This window comes from Parus major, chromosome 1A (assembly GCF_001522545.3).
Source record: "Parus major isolate Abel chromosome 1A, Parus_major1.1, whole genome shotgun sequence".
Taxonomy (NCBI): Eukaryota; Metazoa; Chordata; class Aves; order Passeriformes; family Paridae; genus Parus; species Parus major.
In genome coordinates, this window is record NC_031773.1 from 40,441,932 (window position 1) to 40,464,186 (window position 22,255).

General features: G+C 36.9%; 1 protein-coding gene across 1 annotated transcript; it reads right to left on the bottom strand.

Annotated features, from left to right (window-relative positions):
• Nucleotides 1–5,686: 5,686 nt before the first annotated feature.
• On the bottom strand, nt 5,687–22,237 carry C1AH12orf50 (chromosome 1A C12orf50 homolog). Its single transcript, XM_015626960.3, has 12 exons — nt 21,497–22,237; nt 19,914–20,037; nt 17,754–17,930; nt 16,451–16,528; nt 16,240–16,353; nt 14,840–14,959; nt 13,448–13,555; nt 12,046–12,153; nt 11,606–11,803; nt 10,059–10,148; nt 9,384–9,475; nt 5,687–8,792 (listed from the first exon to the last, which is right to left on the bottom strand). The coding sequence occupies exons 1-12, from the start codon at nt 21,503–21,505 to the stop codon at nt 8,730–8,732; spliced, it is 1,281 nt and encodes a 426-aa protein (XP_015482446.1). The 5' UTR covers nt 21,506–22,237; the 3' UTR covers nt 5,687–8,729.
• Nucleotides 22,238–22,255: the final 18 nt, after the last annotated feature.

A 22,255-nucleotide genomic window follows, 5' to 3' on the forward strand; every position in this document is an offset into this window, starting at 1 on the left:
CTGATGATTTTTAGGGTAATACTAATATTACTTCATGTAATAATTTCTTCATACATCATAATCTGCAGTAAAAGCTAGGCTTCTGAGGCACAATTCTTTGAGAGAACTAAGTACATGTCACATTCTCCTTAGTATTTTCTCCTCTGATAACCTGCAGCTGGAATGAGTAATTCTGAGAGTGAGGGGGTGGTGGAGGAGGGGTCACACTGAGGATAAAGAGGACAGGTCTCTGTGGGGAAGACATTCTTTCCACGCCTGTGCTGGGCAGTGGCTGGTGCAGTGTGTTTGCAGAGTCCCAGACCAAATTTCAAGCTGTACACCTTGGGGGGAAGCCTGATTACAACACCACTGCCTGCCTGCCCTGCAGGGCTCAGAAAGAAAAGGTAGTGAGAGACATTGGGAAGAATAATCTGACCTACTAATGCACCTTACAGGACTCTAAATTATCTGCAGTTGCAGGGGGAATAAAGGACTTGGATACCTCTGTGAACAAGTCAATAACAGTCCCTGCTCAATACATGGCATTGATCAAAAGAATGAATGTTAGGATGCAAACAGAGTGATGTTAAAAACCGTATTGAAAGTGAACACCATCATAAAAATCAATGAGAGAGCTTCCTCTGAACCACTGTTCAGTGGTGACCACTTCATCAAAAAGGGATGTGGCAAACAGTTTACAAACAGACAACAAAAATGAAGAGATGCTTGGGTAAACATTGATTATGTAATGAATTAAATGACTGGGACAGTTCAGCTTTGAGAGGCACTATTTAGGGTTCCATGAATAATACTTTCACTAAATTGAATTTACAGAAAGCTGGGACATTTCTAACAACCTGGTTCCAGTAGAAAATATGAATTTGTCAAAATAAAAGTATTCTGTCAGAATTTACCATTTCAAAAAAGACATTTCAAAGGAATAACAGCTAAGGTTACTCCTTATCAAGGACTTTTCTCCCTTTAGGGAACTGATTTTTTTCCTGTCTGGGATCCCAACTTTCTGTGGCAGATGAGTGTCAGAGACCATCTCAGACACAGTACAAGTGATAATTTAGCTTCAAGACTCCAGGGCAAAGCCACTAAGAATTTAATACTCAACATTTCTAGTGCTCTGGAAGCTCTAGATGCAATAACACTGGGCTTCTAGAAAGGCAAAAAATCCTAAATCTCCCCAACTTGAATAGCTCTGGATTTCACAAGTATGAGTTGACATCACAATATCCTTAATTTTTTATTTAGCATGCTCCTCTTCATAAAAGAAATCAGGAGGCACACATATCATAATCCAGCTGTGAACATTCACGTCTGAAAATAATTCCCACTGAACAATGACAAAGTTATTGGGCTAATTTTTGGCAGAAGGCCTCCATAGTGCTCTTCCACAACCAAAGGTCTTCCTGTACTCATTGCAGGTCATCCCCTGGCCTTAGGAAAATGTTACCCCACAAGTTGGACATTACATCATACACTAGACATAATCAACTAGGTGGGATACACTGCCACAGGAAAAAAACAGGTTCAACAGGCAGGACTTCCACCTCATGAAGCTGTGCTGGCTGTGATCAATGATTGTGTTGTCCTCTAGGTGTTTCTTAATACTTCCCAGAATAATCTTTCCCATGGCTTTACCATGCACTGAAATGAGACTAACAGGCCTGTTATTTCTGAGGTCCTTATTCTTGCCCTTCTTGAAAATCAGGACAACATTCTCCAGCTACCTGTCAGCTGGGACCTCTCCAGATTTCCAAGACTGCTCAAAAATCATTAGTCCTCCAGGCTCAGGGCACTCAGACCCCATTGGTCTATCATCCATCTTGAAGACAGAGGCAAAGAATACATAAATAGCTCTGTCTTGTTTCTGTCCCTGTTTGTAGGACAACCATTCTAATCCTGTTTCAGGATGATGTTATTTTTGCACTGCCTTTTATATATATTTTATATATATAGATATTATATATATAAATATATATATTTTATATATATATAATATATGGCCAGTTCTGGACAGCTTCTTCTCCAACTCAACTTTGGCTACGTGATTTTTTCCCCCTACAGTGGCAATCAGCATCTCTGTATTCTTCCCTTGTCATCTGACCTGGCTTCCCTTGGGTGTACACCTTCTTTTATTTCCAAATGAAATCTCTGTTCAGCCAAGTTGGCCTTCTGCCTCGTCTGCTTGACTTAAGACACCTGGGAATTGCCTGCTCCTGTGCTCTTAGGAGGTGACGTTTAAAAAGTGAGCAGCACTGACGGATCCTAGCTCCTGAAAAAAAAAAACATTTTCCCAGGGGATTTCACTCACTAGTTCCTTGAACAGCTTGAAGTCATTTCTCCTCATGTCTAAGTCCAGAGCTGAGGTTTTGCTGGCACTTTTCCTCCTGTCAACAGAGATTTTAATCTCAATCACTTTGTGGCCAAGACAGCCGCCAATCTCCACCTCATTTACAAGACCCACTCTGTTGGCAAGCAGTAGATGAAGAAGGGCATCCTTCTGAGTCAGCTCCATTAGGACCTGTTCCATAAAGTTGTCATCCAGGTGTTTTAGGAATCTTCTGACCCAGGTTGGACCAGCTGCGATGTTCCCAGCTGATTTCTGGCAAGTTGAAGTCCTCCATAAGAACAGGGGCGGTTTCCTTGGAAATGTCCTTTAGTTCCTCAAAGAATAACTTGTCAGTGTCATTGTCCTGGCTGGGAGCTCTATAGCAGACTTCCATGGTGACACCTGCATTATTTCTCACCCAGAGGATCTCACCTGTGCCATTGCCAGCTGTGAGCTCAATACATTCTATCCCATCTATTACACATGAGGCCATCCCCTGCCTCTTCTGCCCTGCCCATCCCTCCTGAAGAGCCTTTACCCATCCAACAGAGCACCTCAGTCACAGGACTCATCCCACCAGGTTTGAATTATGCCAATAATATCAGATCTCTGGGATGGGGCCAAAGCATTCTGTTTTTCTCCTTCATGCCATGTGCATTATTGTAGAAACAAACCACGTGTGGTACATTGTAGCCAACACCTCCTGAAGCAGATTGAGGGATCCTATTAGAAGTGGTTTCCTCAAGCTCCTCAGGTTTTGACACACCATTGTTCATCACTGGGAAGCATGGTTTTCTCTTTCTCCCTCCCAAGATAGTTTAAAGCTCTGCCAACAAACTGCAGTTGCTTCTGTGTACACTTTTAAAAAATGTATACATATATCCATAAATATATATATAAATATATATGTGTATGTGTGTGCATATATATATATATATACAAACACACATATATATGCACACAGTCAGAGAGCAGTCTTTTCAGGACATTAGCTCTTTGCTACCACCTGCCTGAAGTTTACAGAGGAAAGAGGGGGTTTTCTCATGACCGGTTCTGCTGAGAGGAACATCTCAAATTCTTCAGAGAAGCATGATATGATCTGGTAAGCAAAAACCTATTTCCATTATATAATCTAAAAAGTGGGTACTAATCTATTAAAATAAATATTGGGTGCTGCTATTTCTTGCCTTTTAAATAAAGATAGTGTGTACCATCCTGGGGATTTTAAAATAATGGTTTTAAAACAGCTTTTTTCAGCAAACCAAATATTGGATCAGTCATGCTACAATAGGGGAGGAGAGCCTGCTGTGAAAGTGTGTCACTTTAAAATAGTGCAGAGCACTCTAGGGCAAATAAAACTACAGTAAATCAAAAGAGTTCATCTATTGTGGCTATGTATTCTACAGCAGCCTCAGTTCAAGCCATGCTGCTAGTTTTTCTAGTGCCTTAAATCAAGCAGCAGGTATTTGTGGCCTGAAGTTAAGAAATGCTAAACATCTGCCAGTTTCCATACTTGAAACATTGCAGCTGCCTTACCTGAAGGATATTTTTCTGTTAGTGTACCAGGAATCTCAGTACTACTGTCATGTGGCATTTTCACTATGAAATACATCATTGTCATTTCACAAAATGTTAAACAATTCCCTCTCCCAAGGATCCAGTTTTAAGTAATTTACAAAATATTTTAATTATCATATGTTTCAGTTCCTCATATTGGACACAAAAACACAGCGGCACACGATTTAATTTTACTTTTTAACAGACTCAAGACTTCTCTTGACAGCTGGCAGTTTCAGTGAGTAGTTCAGCACTCCATTCATCCAATCTGTAATGGCACTATTCTTGCTGACATGTGCTTTGGCCTATGAGAAAGACTTAGAGACGTAAACATAATGAAATAAAACTAATCATCCCTCAGAACAAATATTTAATTTCTGAATGTTAATGGTCTGGTACTTATGAGCACAAATTACTTAAGACTTCTGTCTTCCCTTCATCATCAAGTACTCCCAATGCCAAAGAGAACAAAGGTTTTGATTGGTACTGGACCCATGAAAGAGCTGATGCGAATCATGTTTTATATAACTTCCGATTGATTGTTGCATTCCCATAATTTATTGTACCTTCTACAGTTCTCTACTCTGTTTTCCCAGTTTGCAAATTTTTCTTCCAAAGTTAAAGTCTTGCAGCATTTCACATCCTCATCTATCTCTAAGAGCAATATCAATTTGGCAGGCTGCAATGCATATTGCAATGAAAATCTTGGAAGCCACTCTGTTGTGATCAATCAAGATACACTTGAATCTAAGAATATTAGTAATTGTGTGGAAGTCATAAGGATTACTGTGGGTCTTGCTAGAGTAGTTGTACTTCATGCATATTCAGTGAGGCACTATAATAATCTTCAAAAGGTGCCCTGAAGATTGTCCTGGGGGGCAGAATGAGTCGTGAAGACATAAGAAGCACAATCCATCCTTTGATTGGAAATTCATTAATAAACCTTGGACTCAGTGATCTTGGTGGTCTTTTAGAACCTTCATGATTCTATGATCATGGATGAACAGCAACAACAATGACACCAATATCTGAAGAGATTGCTTTTGCTCAGGGAAAGCAAAATGCACCAAAAGAAAACCCCAAATGTGTCTTTTGTGTATGTTCTTAAATGAACTAAGGAGTTTTGGATGTCACTTTACCTTCTCAAATGACCCTGCCAATTTAATATCTAGTCTTGCCTAACAGCCTTTTCCTTAGGAAGTAAAAAAAGGAAAGAGGGAGCAGGATTTTAAGCATAACTGTTGTGCTCTCAGGTGCCCTAAATCTTACATATCACAGTAGCATGTTTCCATCAATATTTCCACTTGCAAAATACCCCAAATATAAAAAGAAAAGGTATTTAAAAACCTCTAATATGTTTCCAGGCTAGAAAGATTAAAGGAGACTCCCAGTCTGAGGACATCTCTTTGAAAAGACTTCTCAGTTTCCCTGAGAAGCCGCTTGTGGTGAGAACTGTCCAAAGCAGGAGATAACAGAAAACATCTTTTGGAAAGTGTGTAGAATGCGATTATATCACCACACTGTTAAAAGGGGGAAAAAACAAAAAAAAAAGCTAATTAGGAATTTTGAATGTAGGGTGTTGTAGTCCTCCCCCGAGCTGGCCATAAGAAGACGACTGTGGCCTTTTGTCTGAATGTAAAGCTTGGCAGCGCACGGCGGAGGGAGAGGCTGCAGCTGCGGCGAGCCCTGCTGGGCGTGTTCAACCCATTCCTGGGACTGCACCGCCCCCTGCTGGCCCCAGGCACAGTTAAATGATGGACAGACTCGGGTTGCTTAATAAATTTATATATTTACATAATGCATCGCTGTACAAGGGAGCTTTCATCAGAAAATATCTTTATTAGGAGAAAACTGTCAAAAATCCTTCTTTTTAAACAAAGTCTACAATTCCCAGGGACATTTTACTCCATTTCTATTTTACAACAAGCTTTTTTTCTTGTTCAGGTGCTAATTTGAGACGGACTTTCCTACCTTAATTAATAAATAAAATATTTACAATATCAGTGCTGCTGAGACGCTGGGAGTTAATAACAATAATTTAGCCAGGCTTGTTAAGGAATGCAGGATCTCACACTGGAAGCTTTGCAAACTTTTGTCAAAATACAGCTGGTAGCACTGTTATTCTATTTACTAAGGAAAATGATTCACCTAGATTAGATGTCTGATGTGCTTTTAGAAGTACCATCTGGAAAAACATTAGCATATTTTAACATGTCTGGGGTGAAAGCAACAAATCACTTATTTCTCCTGGGCCTTCCAATTCAGCAGTAGATTATGGCCATGCATACTTAATACCAGGGCAAGTTCAACCCTGCTTCAGTCACCCTCTGCCTCTGCTCTTTGGCTCATTATCTCAGAGTTTATTTTCAACTACTATAAGTGTAAATCAGTGTGGGGGAGGGTCTGTCATGCAGTGATTATGTGAAAGTACAGAAATGCAATCAATCTTTAGGGCCTCGCTGCATGAAATGCTGAATATTCTCAGTTTCCTTCGGCTCCTCCCTGGGGCTTCAATGACAGAGAAAATCACACAAGATTAAAACGTATAAGAGGGAAAGTGTCTGTGATCTGGAAAACAAGCAGGTATTTTTATTATTATAGAGAATCTTAGTGTCTTTAAAGCTGTGAAAGGGAAATCTTAATTAAGGATTTGATCACAAAGCACTTGATCCTATAATGTTCCTCTGGTTTCTGTCAAGAGCAGCTAACACCTCACAGGAACTGTAAATATCTTGTTGAGACATATATTTAATGTGCAGTGCTGAAGTATTTTTTGGTATCTGTGAATTTCTGGGTTGAGCAAGTGATGACTGAAAAAACAGTATTTGTAATTTCTCTACAGGAAGCTCCAGTGAAAAGAGTACTGAAGCTGTGGTCCCACAAAAGCTGAGGATCAGCCCAGTACTACCCTCATAGACACATCCTTTTCTTCTTGCATTTCCTTGTCTTTCCCTTGAGAAGGGCCTGACACTTAGCTCAACCACCTGCTGCGATATTTGCATCTTAAGATGCTAGAAAATTGGGGTTTTTGGCTTTTGTTGGTTGGGTTGCTTTTTCAGGGTGGGGAGATGGGTTAAATTGTATCAGAAGGTGCCTTGTTCTTTCTGATGCCAGTCAGAAAGGTGCTCAGATTCTATAAAGGACATCTTAAGGTCCTGATTTTTTGAGACCACACCAAAAAGAAAAGGAAGATAGTAGAGTTAACCATAAGACCCTTCAGAGGCTGGGAGCCATGGATTGAATGGGTCTCTGACCACAGCCCAGCACACCCTGCAGTTTCCACCCATGTGAAATTACCCCATTTTGGTCACTGGAACTCTTACAGGATTTTCCCAAAGAAGCCAACTCTGTTCCTCACTTCTGCTGTCAAACAGAAAGGATGTCCACCTGAGAACTTGCTGCTAAATAAAGGTGAGGCCCAGCAGGGAGTGTCATCATCAAGCACGTACCAAGCAGGAGGTGCTGATTTGTTCCTGTGTGGCACAAGCAGCAGGCAGCACATGCAGCACAGCACAGCCTGCACTTACACATCCATATATAGTAACAATATTAACCACTTGCACAAATTAAATATTGAAATCCTTTTTAAGAGAATGCTAAAATCAGACCAGCATATCATTTTCCCATGCCCTTTTATGGTCTTATCAAACTTAATACTCTGACTTGTGAAGACATTAGACAAATAGCAAATGTAAAATTTATATTTCTTTTATGTGAAGAGCAAAAAGGGAATTAAAAGCCTTTATCAAGATATTAAAAAAATAACTTGATTCAACAGCCCTCTGAATTGAGATTTTAAATTGCCTCAAGCAGACAACATGTGAAATGTTGCAGCAAGGCATCATGTGCTACAATTTGGAACATCAATGTTGAATTAGAGGTGGAGGGAAAATTTCCAACACACCTAGTCTTTGATTTTAAAAAGATGCTTCTTGTTTTGTACATTTTTACTTAGCTAAACCAGAAAAGGTTCCAAGGTGGCAAAATGCTTTCATTCTCACAGTTACAGATGCCACCAATATCATTACTGGATCCTAGTGTTACAGAAAAGAAGTTTGAAGGGCTCTCTTCAAAAACTGATTATGTTTTAAGAATGACAAAAGGTCAAGTAAATGCAAAAAAACTGAAAAAACATCTGAGAAAAAGATATGAAGTCATGTATATGTAACACTTCAGTATGAGGTTTGCTTCTTCAGAAAACAGTATTAAAGTATCCTTCTTTTCAGTCTTCCTCTCAATCTTTATACAACTCTTCATATTTTAGTTCGAAATGCATGTAAATACATATCTCAGTTAATTCTGACAGATTTCTTGTGAAGTTCATTTAGTTCATAACACAGTTCTGCTTCTGCACTAAAATTGGAAAATCTTAAGATCAAATTCAGACTGAGTCCCCAAACGTCTGGAAAAACAATTAAATCATCTAGGAATCTGACTTTTGTACCAGCAAACCACGTTCTAGAATGCATTACATTATTACTGCTTACATTAAAAGTCCTCTGAAACTGCTAAGTATAACTAATAGTATTTATTCATATTAGGAGTTATACTTTAAAACAGCTATCAAATATATATCAAATATAATAAGGGAAGACTCTGCTTTGGATTTTTTTTTTTCCTCTTTGAACTATCAGTCTGTGGTGTAGAGTTGTAGTCTGTAAAAATAACTTCAACTGCCAAATTTTTATAGTAGATTAAACTTAGTGAATATAGATCTTTATATGTCACCATGCAGAGCATACTTTTAAGAATTTTTAACCAGTTTTGAAGCACTATAGTGGGCTTCCTTCCTGCACCTTCTTTTTGGAATTTGCAGTCTCTTCATCTTTGGATATTCCAGTTGATAATTTTCTTATTTCCCTTTAGATGTTTCTTTTTCTCCTTTTTTATTCACTTCCATGTCTTCTTTACTCTGCTGTTAAAACAGATATACACAAAATTCTGTGCATGATTTCTTAAAGTAAAACTACACGCTCCTTCAGAAACATTTTAAGAAGTAAAATTTCAACATGAAAGATGAGATAGAGGTTCTCAGCTTTCAAGGTAGCTGTAAAATGTATGAATGGTTCTTAGGATAGGTTTCAAACATTTTGTAGTCTGAGTCCTTTCATGGATTCAGATTTCAGCTGGTTATTATTCAGCCATTGCTGAAGCTTCACGAACAATCCAGCAGAGAAACAGATAGATCAAACTCATATGGTCTCTACTGTGTTTGCCTGGTGCTTTAATCCAAAACCTGCCTTTTGTATCACTTAATTTTAGTGTAAACATTTTGCTTTCATAGAAATATTGTTATAAAAAAATTAGAAATCACAGGTTATTTATTCAGGCAAAGGTACATGACAGAAAACAAAACTATAAACTGCTCTTTCAGCTATTCAGCATTGATCAGAGTCTTGCAGGTTTTGAATGAGGAAGTTTTACAAGCACTTTTACATTTTCTAGGTGGGCATAGGCACGTCAATTCTCCTAAAAAGGCTAAATTGTAACCATTTCTATCAGTTACCTGAGTGGTTATTTTAAATTTAGAGAACTGTTTTGCTTGTGGATTTCTTTTCCTCCAAGCTGGTGAATTAGAAGATCCTGAAGTATATTTGCCTGTAGGAAAAACATACACATTGCTTCCTAATTTCAGCCACAATTTCAGGAAAGACCCCTTTAGTCTGATATTAAATATTACATTGAATTAAATATTACATTGGCTGAAGTTTCAATGAATGCATCAGATGAGTCAGACATCGCATCTGAAACATGAGCTTGTATTAAAGGCAGACTCTCTCTAGAACTTTAAAGATAATTTGCAATATTGTAGCATTTCCATGAGGCTCGTGTGGTGGAGATTCTGCTACAGACATCCTTGGTTTTAACAAAGGGAATGTTCCTAGGCTAAAGACTGTCCCAAATATATCAATAGCTTCTGTTTTATCCCTGCCTGTGAAAGCCCTATATGCAAGGCTATATTATGTTTTTGTGCTAGACAGTTCATTGTGCCTCAGAATATACTGCTTAATCACCATTAAAGCATTAAACCATTAGGCATTAAACCATTTTCTAAAAAACTTATTTAAAATTAATATTCTTAATAGTCTTCTTTTGATTCCATCTTAATGTGATTAATTAAAATTATTAATTTCTTAATAATCCTACAATTTTCAGTTTATAAACAATGTGAAAACATTACCATAGTTTTCTGTCTGTGTCCAAAATCTCCTATTGTTGTCAGGCTGATTCTTTTGTTTGGAGCTTTTCTGACCATAGGATTCAGGTACTGCTGGAAAGAAAGGCAGTAAAGAAGTTAATGATCATTCTTACAACAAAATGTTGATCCACATTTTTTCAAAAATGTTCTATTCTTTTTTTAACCTAGAAATTTAATAAAATGCATTCTCACATAAAGAATGTTCTCTCTATAATCCCTATACCACCTTGTTCACATTTAATGAAAGCAAACATTCAAAAAAAGAAAAAAGACACAACTACTTGTCCTCAAGAGAAAACACCAATATTGGAATTTGTTTCACTTTACTTTATTCACCTTAAAGTAGGCATTACTCTGTCTGAAGGAGGTCCCTGTTGTTAGAAATTAAGACAAGGAGGCACCTCAAAATGAGAATGAACCCAGCTTAAGAGAGATGAAATTGGCAAGATGAAATCACTTTTTGATTTCTGATTATTTAAATTATTTACCATTAAATCTGTTGACAAAGTGACAAATGGGAAAAAAAAATTATTCAGAGAAGTCATGGACACAGCAACCGAAAATTCAAATAAAGCCCAAATGATATACTAAATTGGGTGAGGCTATATGCATTAGCAGGATAAAAATAAAGCAAAAGATGTAATAAATCTGAAGCACATTGCCAGAAAGAAAGATGCAAGACTCAGAATCCCACCTGTAAGTTTCCTGCCAAATTAATGACATAGCATGTACCATCAAGAAGACAGTAGAGTAAGATGAAGAAAAGTACCATCCTTTATGAACAGCAGAAAGAATAGATTCAGTCCTCTGTCCAACATAATTTATGTGAAAAAAATAATACTAATGTTAAATACAAAGATTTACACTGCATTTAAATTGATAACAGAAGTGTGAATAAGACCCAAAACCTTGTTTATTCAAAACAAAAAAATAATCCTAAATAATGAAAATAAACAGAAATACATAAAAATGAAAACTCCAGTGAAATCTCAGTTATGGAAATATATGCTGCAAAACAAGGTCATTCTATCATATCCTACATGAAAAATAAGATTGAACAAGAAACATTTCTTGAGACACAACTAAAATTCTACTGCAAAAAATACTTCTACTATAAGCAGTTAGAATAAAATAAGAGCTTAAAGGTGGAGTTTTCAAGGTTTATTAAATATTTGAAAAGAATAAGTCACTTAAGACATGCTGTAAAAACTGGGGATCACTATATTTGTGCACATCACCACTTCATTGCATCCATGAATTCCTGCTGTAAATTCATGGATGCAATGAAATGTGAAAAATTGTGGCTCAATTATTGTTCAGGAATATCCTGTCCAACAAATTGTAAAGCTTTATAAATCTTTACATTTTTGTCTACAGACATGGCTGAAATCTACTTGTGAAAATTATACTTGATCAAATTAGTCATGGTTGTATTTAGGCATTAATAACTTATTCACCTGCAGGGACCCAATTGAATGCAGTACAATATAAACAGGCATTTTAAGAATTCTGTGTACGCAGAAACCCACCTGTAGATCCATTGAATTTTGGTTTTTGAGTGACAGTCCGGTAGACTACATAAGCTGATCGTCGAGGTTCTGGAGAATTTAAATGAGTGTATCTTCCAGTTTCTCTCCCATATGGACTCAAAGAAGCAGTTTCAACATCCTTACTTTGACCCCTTTGTTGATAACTTGGTTTTATTTTGGGGTCTGGAGTATGAATTCCTAAAAGTGAAAATACAACCAAAAGGGTTGTCCTGTCATTCAGAATTACACATAGTGCAGGCAACCAGAGACTGAATAAGCTTTGAAGACAGACCAGTCCAAGTATGGGATGCCCATATTTGACACAGAATTTTCCTAGATTTTTTTAGATTTTTCTAAAAACAGAAATTTCCTAGATAGTGCTAAATCATCTCACAATTTAGTAAACAGAAATTAATAAACTGATGATTTTTACAAAATACCTTTGCCAGTTACTACATTAGCTGAATTTCTTCGCTCCTCAGAAATCCTTTTATTTTCCTTTACTTCCTTACAGTGGTGGTTCTTTACCAGTTCAGTGTGGTTTGTTTCTGAGGGATTAAAATGACACATATTCATTTTTTCAGAAAGAACAAAATGTGTTCATAGCCAAGAATACTGTGGTGTTTTGTAAACATAATCTCCTACTTCATAAATAGGTCCCTTTGGGTGGAACATGATTTCACGTGCTAATTACTGTAAAAGTGTAATTCCCCAGAAGGAAAGCACAAGTGTCTATATCTCCTCTAGCAGAAGAAATCTTGAAGGCCAACTCAAAGATTAACTCTAAATTCAAAAATCAGATCATCCTTTCTCTACACTGCATAGGTGCGGAGCTCTGGAACACCCATGGCTGAGCCCATGGAGACCAATTCACGCACTTCAAAGGATGCCTGACTGAACTGTGAATGACTTCTACCTGTAGCACCTGGATACACCCTGGACATGTGCAGTGCATGAACATAACAAAATACTACAAATGATGGAGATAAATTAGCAACAGCACTAGTTGCATAGGTAAGCCCACTTCAAACTACAAACAGAACTTCATTGGGAAAGTTGCATTGTACAGTAACCACAGAGCTCTTTTCCTGGCCCTGCTTCTCTTTGGGAAGATGAGGATTTGCTCTCCCTTTTTTCCTGCTAACATAAACAAGCACTTGTGGTTCCTCTCATTTCAGACCAAAATCTGGCAGAAATTAAAAAGAAAATGAAAAGAAACTTCTGCTTCAGTTTATGGGGTAGTTTAAAGACAAAAATCTGTCCTTTTTTCCCCTTTAAAACTGCAAAGAAATAACTGGATAACAATGTACTCACAATAAAATTTTATACATTGACAAACACATTCTGGAATTCTCCTGTGAAAAGGATGAAACTTATCATTAAGGTACTTTGGTGTAGGGATTTTAATTTGCTGTACGTGACTAGTTTTTGATAAACACGCTTTATCACAAGTGTTACAGTCTTTACTATATTTTTACTGGTTTTATTAAGTCCTCTGTTCTGGGAGATCCTAACTACAGTCAAATCTGTTTTATTGTCTGAAGTGGAAAGTGCACAGCACTCCCCATGATCTAATGTGAGATCAAAGACTTTAGTAACTCAGGGACTCATAATTGAATCTATCAGAGGATGCAAACTGGCTGAAAGAAGCAGAATTAAACCAGAAGCTTTAACAGAATTAAACCATAACAATTGCTATCATCTTGCATTGAAAGAAATCACTCTGTTAATGGAAATTTCACTTCAGATTGGTTTTACACAAGATAGATAATGTTCACCACACTTGCAGAGGAACAAAAGTAATATAATCTAAAAATATGCAAATATATAATAATGAAGTACCTTTCACATTGGGATACTTTGACGTAATTGGTTCCTTTTCCCGAGGTAGTGCCTCAAATCTGTTCCCATCAACAAATGTGTTCCTCTGCATCACAGAACCACCACCTCCTGTAGGGAAGGAGTCTCACAAAGTTATCTGTACTCAAGAGCACCCTGAGAAAGGTGAACAATACAAAGAGTCTGCTTTTTAAATGGCATGTTTTTAGCTGGAGTAGAAAAATACAGTGAACACAATGAAACCAAATAGCTGATTTAATAAGGCCCACAAAAATTAGAGAAAATGGTCTGTTAAACAGAGCTGTTAAATAGTCTATTAAAAGCTTTAAATATATATAATTGTGAACAGAGATTCAGTTATTGAATTGTGGCTCAGTGGTAACTGTTTATACAGACATAAAGCATATACAGACATAAAGTATCTTTCTAAAGATACTTTTGTACGTAAAGGTCACAGGAAAAGATGTAGAATAAAAGATACATTTCTACTGTGCAATAGTTCTGGAGCTAGAAGACACACATCAGTTTGCTCCAAGCTACAGCAAGCAGCCCTAGCATGGTATTGCATTATTTTGCATCTACAAATAGGAAAATAGGGGGGAAAAATACTAAAATTATTACTATTTTTATAATTAATAATTATTTATGAAAAAAAGGATTGAATACCACTAAGTATTAAGGAAATTCAGGAGAATGGGGCATTATTCAGCTTTAATGACAGGATTCAATGCAGAACTCAATTGCTCAAAATAGTATGTTCTCATTATGGTCAAGCAAGTGTATGCAAAGGGATATTTAACATTAAATAAATTAATTTAACAGATTAACAGATCCATTAAACAAATTGCAGGATTGCAGCTTGGTTATTTTTCTGTAGGATAACTGAAAAATACAAAGCTTATTCACCTTAACTATGGATAGTCTCACAAAAGTGACAGTTTTTGAAGGCATTTTCACTTCAGACAGTCACAGAATCACAGTCACAGAATATAAGAGTTGGAAGGGACTCACAAGGAACATCAAGTCCAGCTCTTAAATGAATGGCCCATACAAGGATCAAACCCATATCCTTGGCATTACTAGGACCAGGCTCTAATCAGCTTGTCTGCATCTCTACACTTGCTTTTTCATAACTCCACAGAACCCTTTCTTTCCCAAAATCAACTGTAATCTGCATAAAGGATTTTGTCCTGTGCAATACTAAAATAAGCATAATATATAATCATAAACAATGAGTTTTATTGTTAAAACTAACAGTTCAGCATGAGATAGAGTGTCTAGACCATAAAGATCATTTTATAACTCAAATGCAAAATGGGGAAGTTTAATGCATGCATATTTAGTTATTTACCACATGATGTTCAGCAGTGAGAAGCTGATGCTACAGTATATTACCTCCATTCTCAAAGGATTTCTGATCTGTTCTGGGAATACTCTCTATTGATATTCTCCTTTCTGAACTCTCCTTTTCTTTTCTTGTATTATTAAATCTTGTAGGAATTGTGTTACCATCACCTGGAAAGGCAACAGAATGTTTAGTTGTGTGTAAGCACAGGTAATGGCACTGACACTCTCTCCCACCCCTATGAACCAATGATTAGTTTAGTGCAATTTCTCTTAATCTCTCATTTCATAACCTTCTTTCTCATTTATTATTTGAATCCTATCTAGTGTAACTGATGTCTATCTTTCATGTTCTGTAAGAAAATATCATAATTCATAGACTAAAAAACTATGACTACAAAGTAAAGACCCAGCTATAAATTACCTACTTATTCATGAGCTTCTCACTACCCATGAATTATATTTATTAATCCTATCTAATTGAATTTATGACATTTTCAGAATGCATATCATTATAGTAGCTGAAGCCTCAGAAAACTCAATAGAAAAACTGTTTTTTGGAAACATATCTGTATTTTTCTCTTTATGCATCTAATGATAAACAATGACACTTCTTAAAGGGTATGTTCACACATTTGTCACTGAGTCTCTCCTCTATAGTTTCATAGAGTCTCTCATCTATGTATTTGTTAGAAATAATTTATCCAAACTAGTTTAATAACAAACATTTCAAACTTAGAAGGTAGAAGAGAATAATAAATGAAAAACCACAAGAACTGGGGTAAATGTTTAAAAATTTGTATTATTTTATGTTAGATAGTCCAGAATTCAAAACAAAATGTAACTCTTTTGTTCTTCTCTTTTACAAGACAATTGAAGAAGATATTTAATCGAAATTTAGTTATAGAAAAGTTTGATTTAACACTACATTTTGACATCAAGACACCCAAGATAGCCAGCAGAGATCATGGAGCACCTCTGGAAAAGTGGCTCATCTCACCCTATAGCACTGCCTGGTGATTCAATAAAAATGAGATTCACTTGAGCTCTTGTTTCTCTCTATTTTCACCAGACAGCCTAGATGAGAAATTTAAACTACATTCCTAACCTTAGGATGGTTAAACTTAAGACTACATAAATCTTTTCCATGAAATTATATGAAATACCTATATTGCATGTGTCAGGAAAGTACAGATTGTGTTAGTAGCCCATTTCTACCTTTTCCATCCACAACTGATGCAGGACATTCCCACGAGTGTGACTATATATATGGCAAAAAAGAATGAAGTGTTTTTGTAATTTGCTGACAAATACAAATATGTGTTTTTTGTAATATTTTATTTTCACTAAACTTAAAAAGTGGGGAGGAAGTGAAAACTATTTAATAGTTTCTCCCTATTACAGCAATTTTAGAAGTGGTAAATAGAGTCCAAAGAAATCAAAATACTTGCCTTTCTGCAAGTTTTGTTCAGTAGTTTCCAAGGGTAATAACTCATCTTGCCACAGTGAAGACACAGTTTTTGTCGATTGGTGTTTGTAAGGGTTCTGAATCCCATAATACTCTCCTATACATGCCCCAAGAGGGGAAAAAATAAAAAGGCCTAAAGTTTACTGTATTGGAAGTATTGCCTTCAAGGAAAGAATGATTAATTTCATATTTACCAGATTTATAGCATATATCCCTTATTGCTCTTTCCTCTTCAATATCTAAAACAGTCTTAGGCATCCAGTTAGAAACATCTGCAGGAAATATTTGTAAAAGATTACAAGATAACTATAAACAGGCTTTCAATAATTCTAAATAATAAAATATGATAATGACTTTTATTTTTGTCATTGATTATTTTTGGTTTTGACTGCAACCTGTGCTTTTGGACTGAAAAATTATGATTTAATATTAGGTATTTTCAAGTGTGATGGGATTGCAGTTAAAACACATTTTAATAAACAAATGTTTGTTAATTTAAAAATATTCAAAAATATCTCAAATATTCATTTTCAAAATAATCTTTCATTTATACCCACCAGAGAGTGCTTATCACAAAACCACTGCCCAAACTACTGCCCTGTAATGCCTGTTGGCAGAGCTGATGAAGTGAGTGCTCCAGATCTCTCTCAGTTAAGGTTATGAAGATTAACAAAGCCCTACTTTCTATATTGTTTAAGTGGCATACTCAGGCTGAAACCAAGTTAGGAAGCACTGACAGGCTGGTCTACCAGACTGCCTGATAGGCAGTGGGAAAGTGAAAAGTGGGCTGGGGCAGCACAGTAATTTGCTGAATGTATGCCTGAAAGCAGGTCATTCTCTCACTTGTCACCCTCCAGGAATGTGTCATTTGTTCCATCCCTATGAATGTCTTATCTCTAAGTGAGATACAGTCAGTGGCTTAACTGTAGATATATTAACATATATATATATATGTGTGTGTGTGTGTGTGTATATATATATATATATATATATAAATATTCAGCTCAGCTAGTGGAGAGTTTTACATCAATTCTCTTTGCTAGATTTAAGAATAACTTTCTTTAAAAAATAAGACTGCCTACACAGTTTGGTAAATCAGCTGAAAAAATTACGTAAGTTAAAGTCACACAAGCATCTTTTGTAAAAAAACTTGTGACTTCACCTTTACTGAGGAGTGTATATAGCCCTTGTTCAAACACTTGTTTGCCAGAAAAAAAGTACCTCCTAAACTTGCAATTTCATTCCAAAATTTTGAATAGTTTTTAACGGCCATTTGAATTGGATCACAAGTGTTAGAAAATACTACCTTGCTCATATCTGGTGACTACCAGTTCCAACATTTTAAGGATTAGCTGAAAACCAGTTCCAAAAACATTTCAACAACTCTTTTCTAAAAATGTAATGGTTATTCTAACAAATCAGTTGTGAAGTATATTGCAAGAGCTGACAAAACCCTTTCAACTTGCTTATAAAAGAAAAAAAAAAAAAACTGTTTACAGTTGTCTTCTTCATCATCATCCTCTTCATCATCCTCTTCATCATCCTCTTCATCACTGAGGTTTATAATCAGTGGAGGGTGAATTGGTACTAAAAGATTCTCTTGACTTCTGAGTGAGTCCTGACGATGGGCTGGATGCAGAATGCCTCCTTGGACATCCTGTTTCAATGGGACATCTGCAGACAAGAACATTAGATTTACTTTGTTACAAGGAAACTAAAGTATCACATCCAGGTTGACAGCTCCTCTGAATGGACATGAGCACTGCTGAATACAGACTTTTGAAAAGAGGAACATTTTCATCACTGCACTATTTAAAAATTTGCAAATATGCTGTATCAATCCCTAGAGCATCCTCTTCAAAGAATTTAGCAATGCTAAGCATAGGATTGCTCATTTTAAATTTGAATACATTTTGATATCAAACTAAATCTCAGCTTTCATTACTAGATACAACATGTAGATTTTGTGAGAGAATTTGAAGTTCACAAAAATAATTTACACTTAATCAGAAAAAAAAAAATCAGAAAATATATTATTTTCCTGAGGAACTTATCTCCACACATAATATTTTCAGCAAAATGGCTTTAGTATTGAGATAATACTTTCCAAGAGCCATTGTATTAATTGACTAAAAAGAAAAATTATGAAAGATGGTGTGTCTATGGGTATTGTTCAAGCTGACTACTTGCAACTATACTATTCTGTGTATTATATTAAAAATAAAATAAATTAAATAAATAATAAAATAAATTAAAATAAAATAAAAAGTTGGATATATCTTCCAGTCTAAAAGAAAGTGTGGGCATTTTTCAATTATTCCAGTTGTTTTTAATCTTGTGCATCTCTTGCTTGACTATGAGCAGCATGTGTATCACGTTAAACCTTTTTTTATAACATGGTTGCAAATCAGATTTGTTGTATCTCATGTGAGAGATGTGTGAGATACAACACTAACTTGATGGAGCTTTTTCACTGTTCAGAACAGGCTATTTTTAGCTCCAGGTAGAATAAACCAAATAAAACTTAAATTTGTTTAACAAGATTTTTAAGTGTAAGAATGAAAAAAATAAAAAAAATCACGTTTAGTATTTACAGTGCTATTGTGCTGCACACAGGCTTTGAACTTGTACATATTTCAGTAAAAAGTAAAAGGGTTTAGTCTGTTTTCTAGCTGTGATTGTCAGACACTGCTCTTACACAGGATACCCTTGCCCACAGTGTCTTTTGGGTAGTCTCTGACTTGCACCACAGCCAAAAGCATGCCTGTGCTGTGTAAGTGGGAGCTGTGCTGAAGGCAGCATGGGCACTCAGAAAAACAGGTCTTGTCTTGATCCTGTGTGCTTAGTTAGGCTCCACATGCCCAGATATGACAGGCTACATTTTCCTGGGGCAATCTCAGGAACACCAGGTTTCACAGTGACTTGCTCTCCTCACTCCTGCTTCTGACATCTGTCTTTGTTCTTTGCCCTGGACTCTTATCCTATTTCCAGGTTCCAGCTGTCTACCAGAATTTCTGGTAGCCAAGAGCTCCTCTTAGAAATGGATGAGGGAAAAAACACAACTTGTAATGGTGTAGTTTTCCACAAATAAAAGAGTGCTGCTTTATACATTATTACTGTACTTCAGTAACATGTAGCCAATGTTCAAGCCCAAAAATTTTATTCAAAACAACAAACTGGAAATATACCTGCATAAACAGCTCTGGAATCTCATGTTATCTACAAGGGGCATCTCATCCATACATGTTGTGCTCTATCAGCAGATACCAGTGTCCCTACAGACCTCCTCCTCCCACCACACACACTACTTTTGATTTCTCTGACCTGCATACTAACCATTTGAACTACTAGAGAGATTTAATCTATCAGAAATTCAAATTAAGCAACATTTTTATTCCATGGATCTCAGCAACCTAAATGTGACTTCATCTTTTTTATCACTAAAAGGTATGAAGATTCATAATTTGACAGCTAAAATAATTCATGTGGAAATCTTATTCAAATTCCTTTCTTTCCCTTAAACTTGCTGGGATAGCAGATCATACCTGATTGATTTGCCATGGTGCATTTCCTGACCTTACATAAGCGCTGGAAGGGCATTTTTTTTCTATTCCATTACTCTAATGAACAAATTGTCGAGAAAATATTTTTACTCACTGTTACTAGGTGGCAAATAAAGTCCATTTATATTACGGGGTTTTCTGTGAAAGAAGTCACAGCTTATCCTCCTACAGCCTACGGGCTCTGTCTCCCAGAAACAGGAGAACTTGCTGTAGTTTTGCTGCAGGAGAAAACAATTTTCAGGTGTTGTAAATATGACAATCAAAATGGAATAAATAGATCAGTATATGCTGTGTGACTGAATATATGACAGTTCACACTGCTATAAACATATGACCAAGATTTTGTGGGACCACATTCTTATAGTTTACAACATTTCAAATTACCTTTTATGACTTTTATCATAAGCTCTAGATACCTCTAAAGTTATTGAGTTAGGTCAAACAGTCTTCGGTGATGTAAAATTGTTTCTAGATTAGAATAAGGGTAAGACAATCTACTTAGCTTACTGCAGACTTTTCATGAGCTGACAGGAAGGAAAAAAAATCTCTTAAGTCATTTAATTGACATGTCACTGAGTTTACTTTCTGTACAATGGAAAAATCATATGAATCTCCAATGAAATGTGCTGTACAAGTGCAAATCTTGCACCAGTACTGCCTTAATATTAAAGGACATAAATCTATGGAAAAACATGGGGCAAGAAACAAAACCCAGAATGAGTCCCAACAAAAACTGAAAAAAAAATTGGGACCTGATGTTGGCACTGCTTCTATTACACTGCTCACACCATCTTTCAGATTTAGCTGTTTTTAAAGATGACAAACAAAAACCTAATGGGAATAATACTCTGGCTACATGGATTTGTTTAATGATTATTTCTTTACTCATATATATATATACTTATACTGCTGCTGTCCCTCTATTGATCAATATGGCATCAGCTAAAAAGTTTGCACAATATTGCAGAGATAGTACTTTCACAACATGAGTCACTTCTTTCAGTCATACATAAAATCATTGTTCTGCATCTCTGTCTTATCAGAGTTTGCAGTTTTTAGCGTCATCTCTGATGATGCAATTCACTTATCCTTGTAACTTGAGGTATCTTTCTCAAACACATGATAAACTTATAAGTCCAAAGAGGCAAGTGTTCACGCACTTTACCCTGAATATGGAAACTCAGATTTACATCCCAGATGTGAATGGCATCCCACCTGAGAACTGTAAATACCAGGTTGGGGGTTATTTTGGAATGAGTTTCTGAGTAACTTTTAAAATGAAAACAAGGCCATACTTGAAAATATTGGAATATTTGGAAGCAGTTTTCTCCCAGTTCCAGACATTAACAGCTATGTCTAAGAGCAGCATCTCCAAAAACTTTTGGACTGTAGTCAGTACAACTGGGCCACCCCCTGAGACACAAAATCCATCTCCCAGGCATTAACACCTAACACCCTGACCCTTAAAAACAGATGGAATAACCAAGAGCCCTAAACCCATCCCTGGATTTTTACCAGGTGGAATGTAAGTACTTCTTTGAATTAAAGCTATCAGCAGTCAGGCAAATCATCTTATCCTGAAAGCAGTTTTCTTTCAAATACCAAACCTTCAGGAGAAATAAAACTCAGTGGATAGTGCAGCTAAAGCAAAAAATAGTTGAATGAAGCATGTGGTACCTTCTCCATGTGGTTAAACTGTTGAACTGAACGGAGAGCAGTTGTTAGCCAGGATGGAATGTTACATTTTAACAGTTGCCAACTGCTCCTCCAGCTTGGGACATCAGTATGATGCTGCTACATGACCTGTCCAGGCTGAACATCTTCCTTTCTCTCTATTGCATCCAAGTAAAATACAGAATATCAGATTGTTTCAAAGAGTTGCCCATTATGGTGCGTTTTTTAATGTGGAATGTAACAAACAATTTAGTGAAGCTCAAATAATACCCAACTTCTTGCTGATGCAACTGTGGTCTTAAAAACAAATCTCTGATACCACAAGGACACTACAGCCTGTTGGGCAACAGCAGTCAGAGGGAGGAGTGAGAATACGTGTGAGAGAAAGAACCCTCGGACACCAAGGTCAGGGAAGAAGAAAAGGGAGAAGGTGCTCCAGACGCCGGGACAGAGAGTGTCTCCTGCAGCCCGTGGTGAAGGCCATGGTGAGGCAGCTGTAGCCCTGCAGCCCATGAAGATCCAAGGTGCAGCAGGGATGGACCTGCAGACTGTGGAGGGCCCCACGCCAGGGCAGGTGGGTGCACCCAAAGGAGGCTGTGACCCCATGAGAAGCCGGAGCTGGAGCAGGCTCCTGGCAGGACCTATAGACCCAGGAGTCTACAGGAGTCTGCTCTCGCAGGAACCGGAGCTGGGGAAAGCGCAGCTGCCCCCGGTCGGGCTGGGCCGGGCCGGCCGAGCGGATCCGCCGAGTCGCAGGGCCTG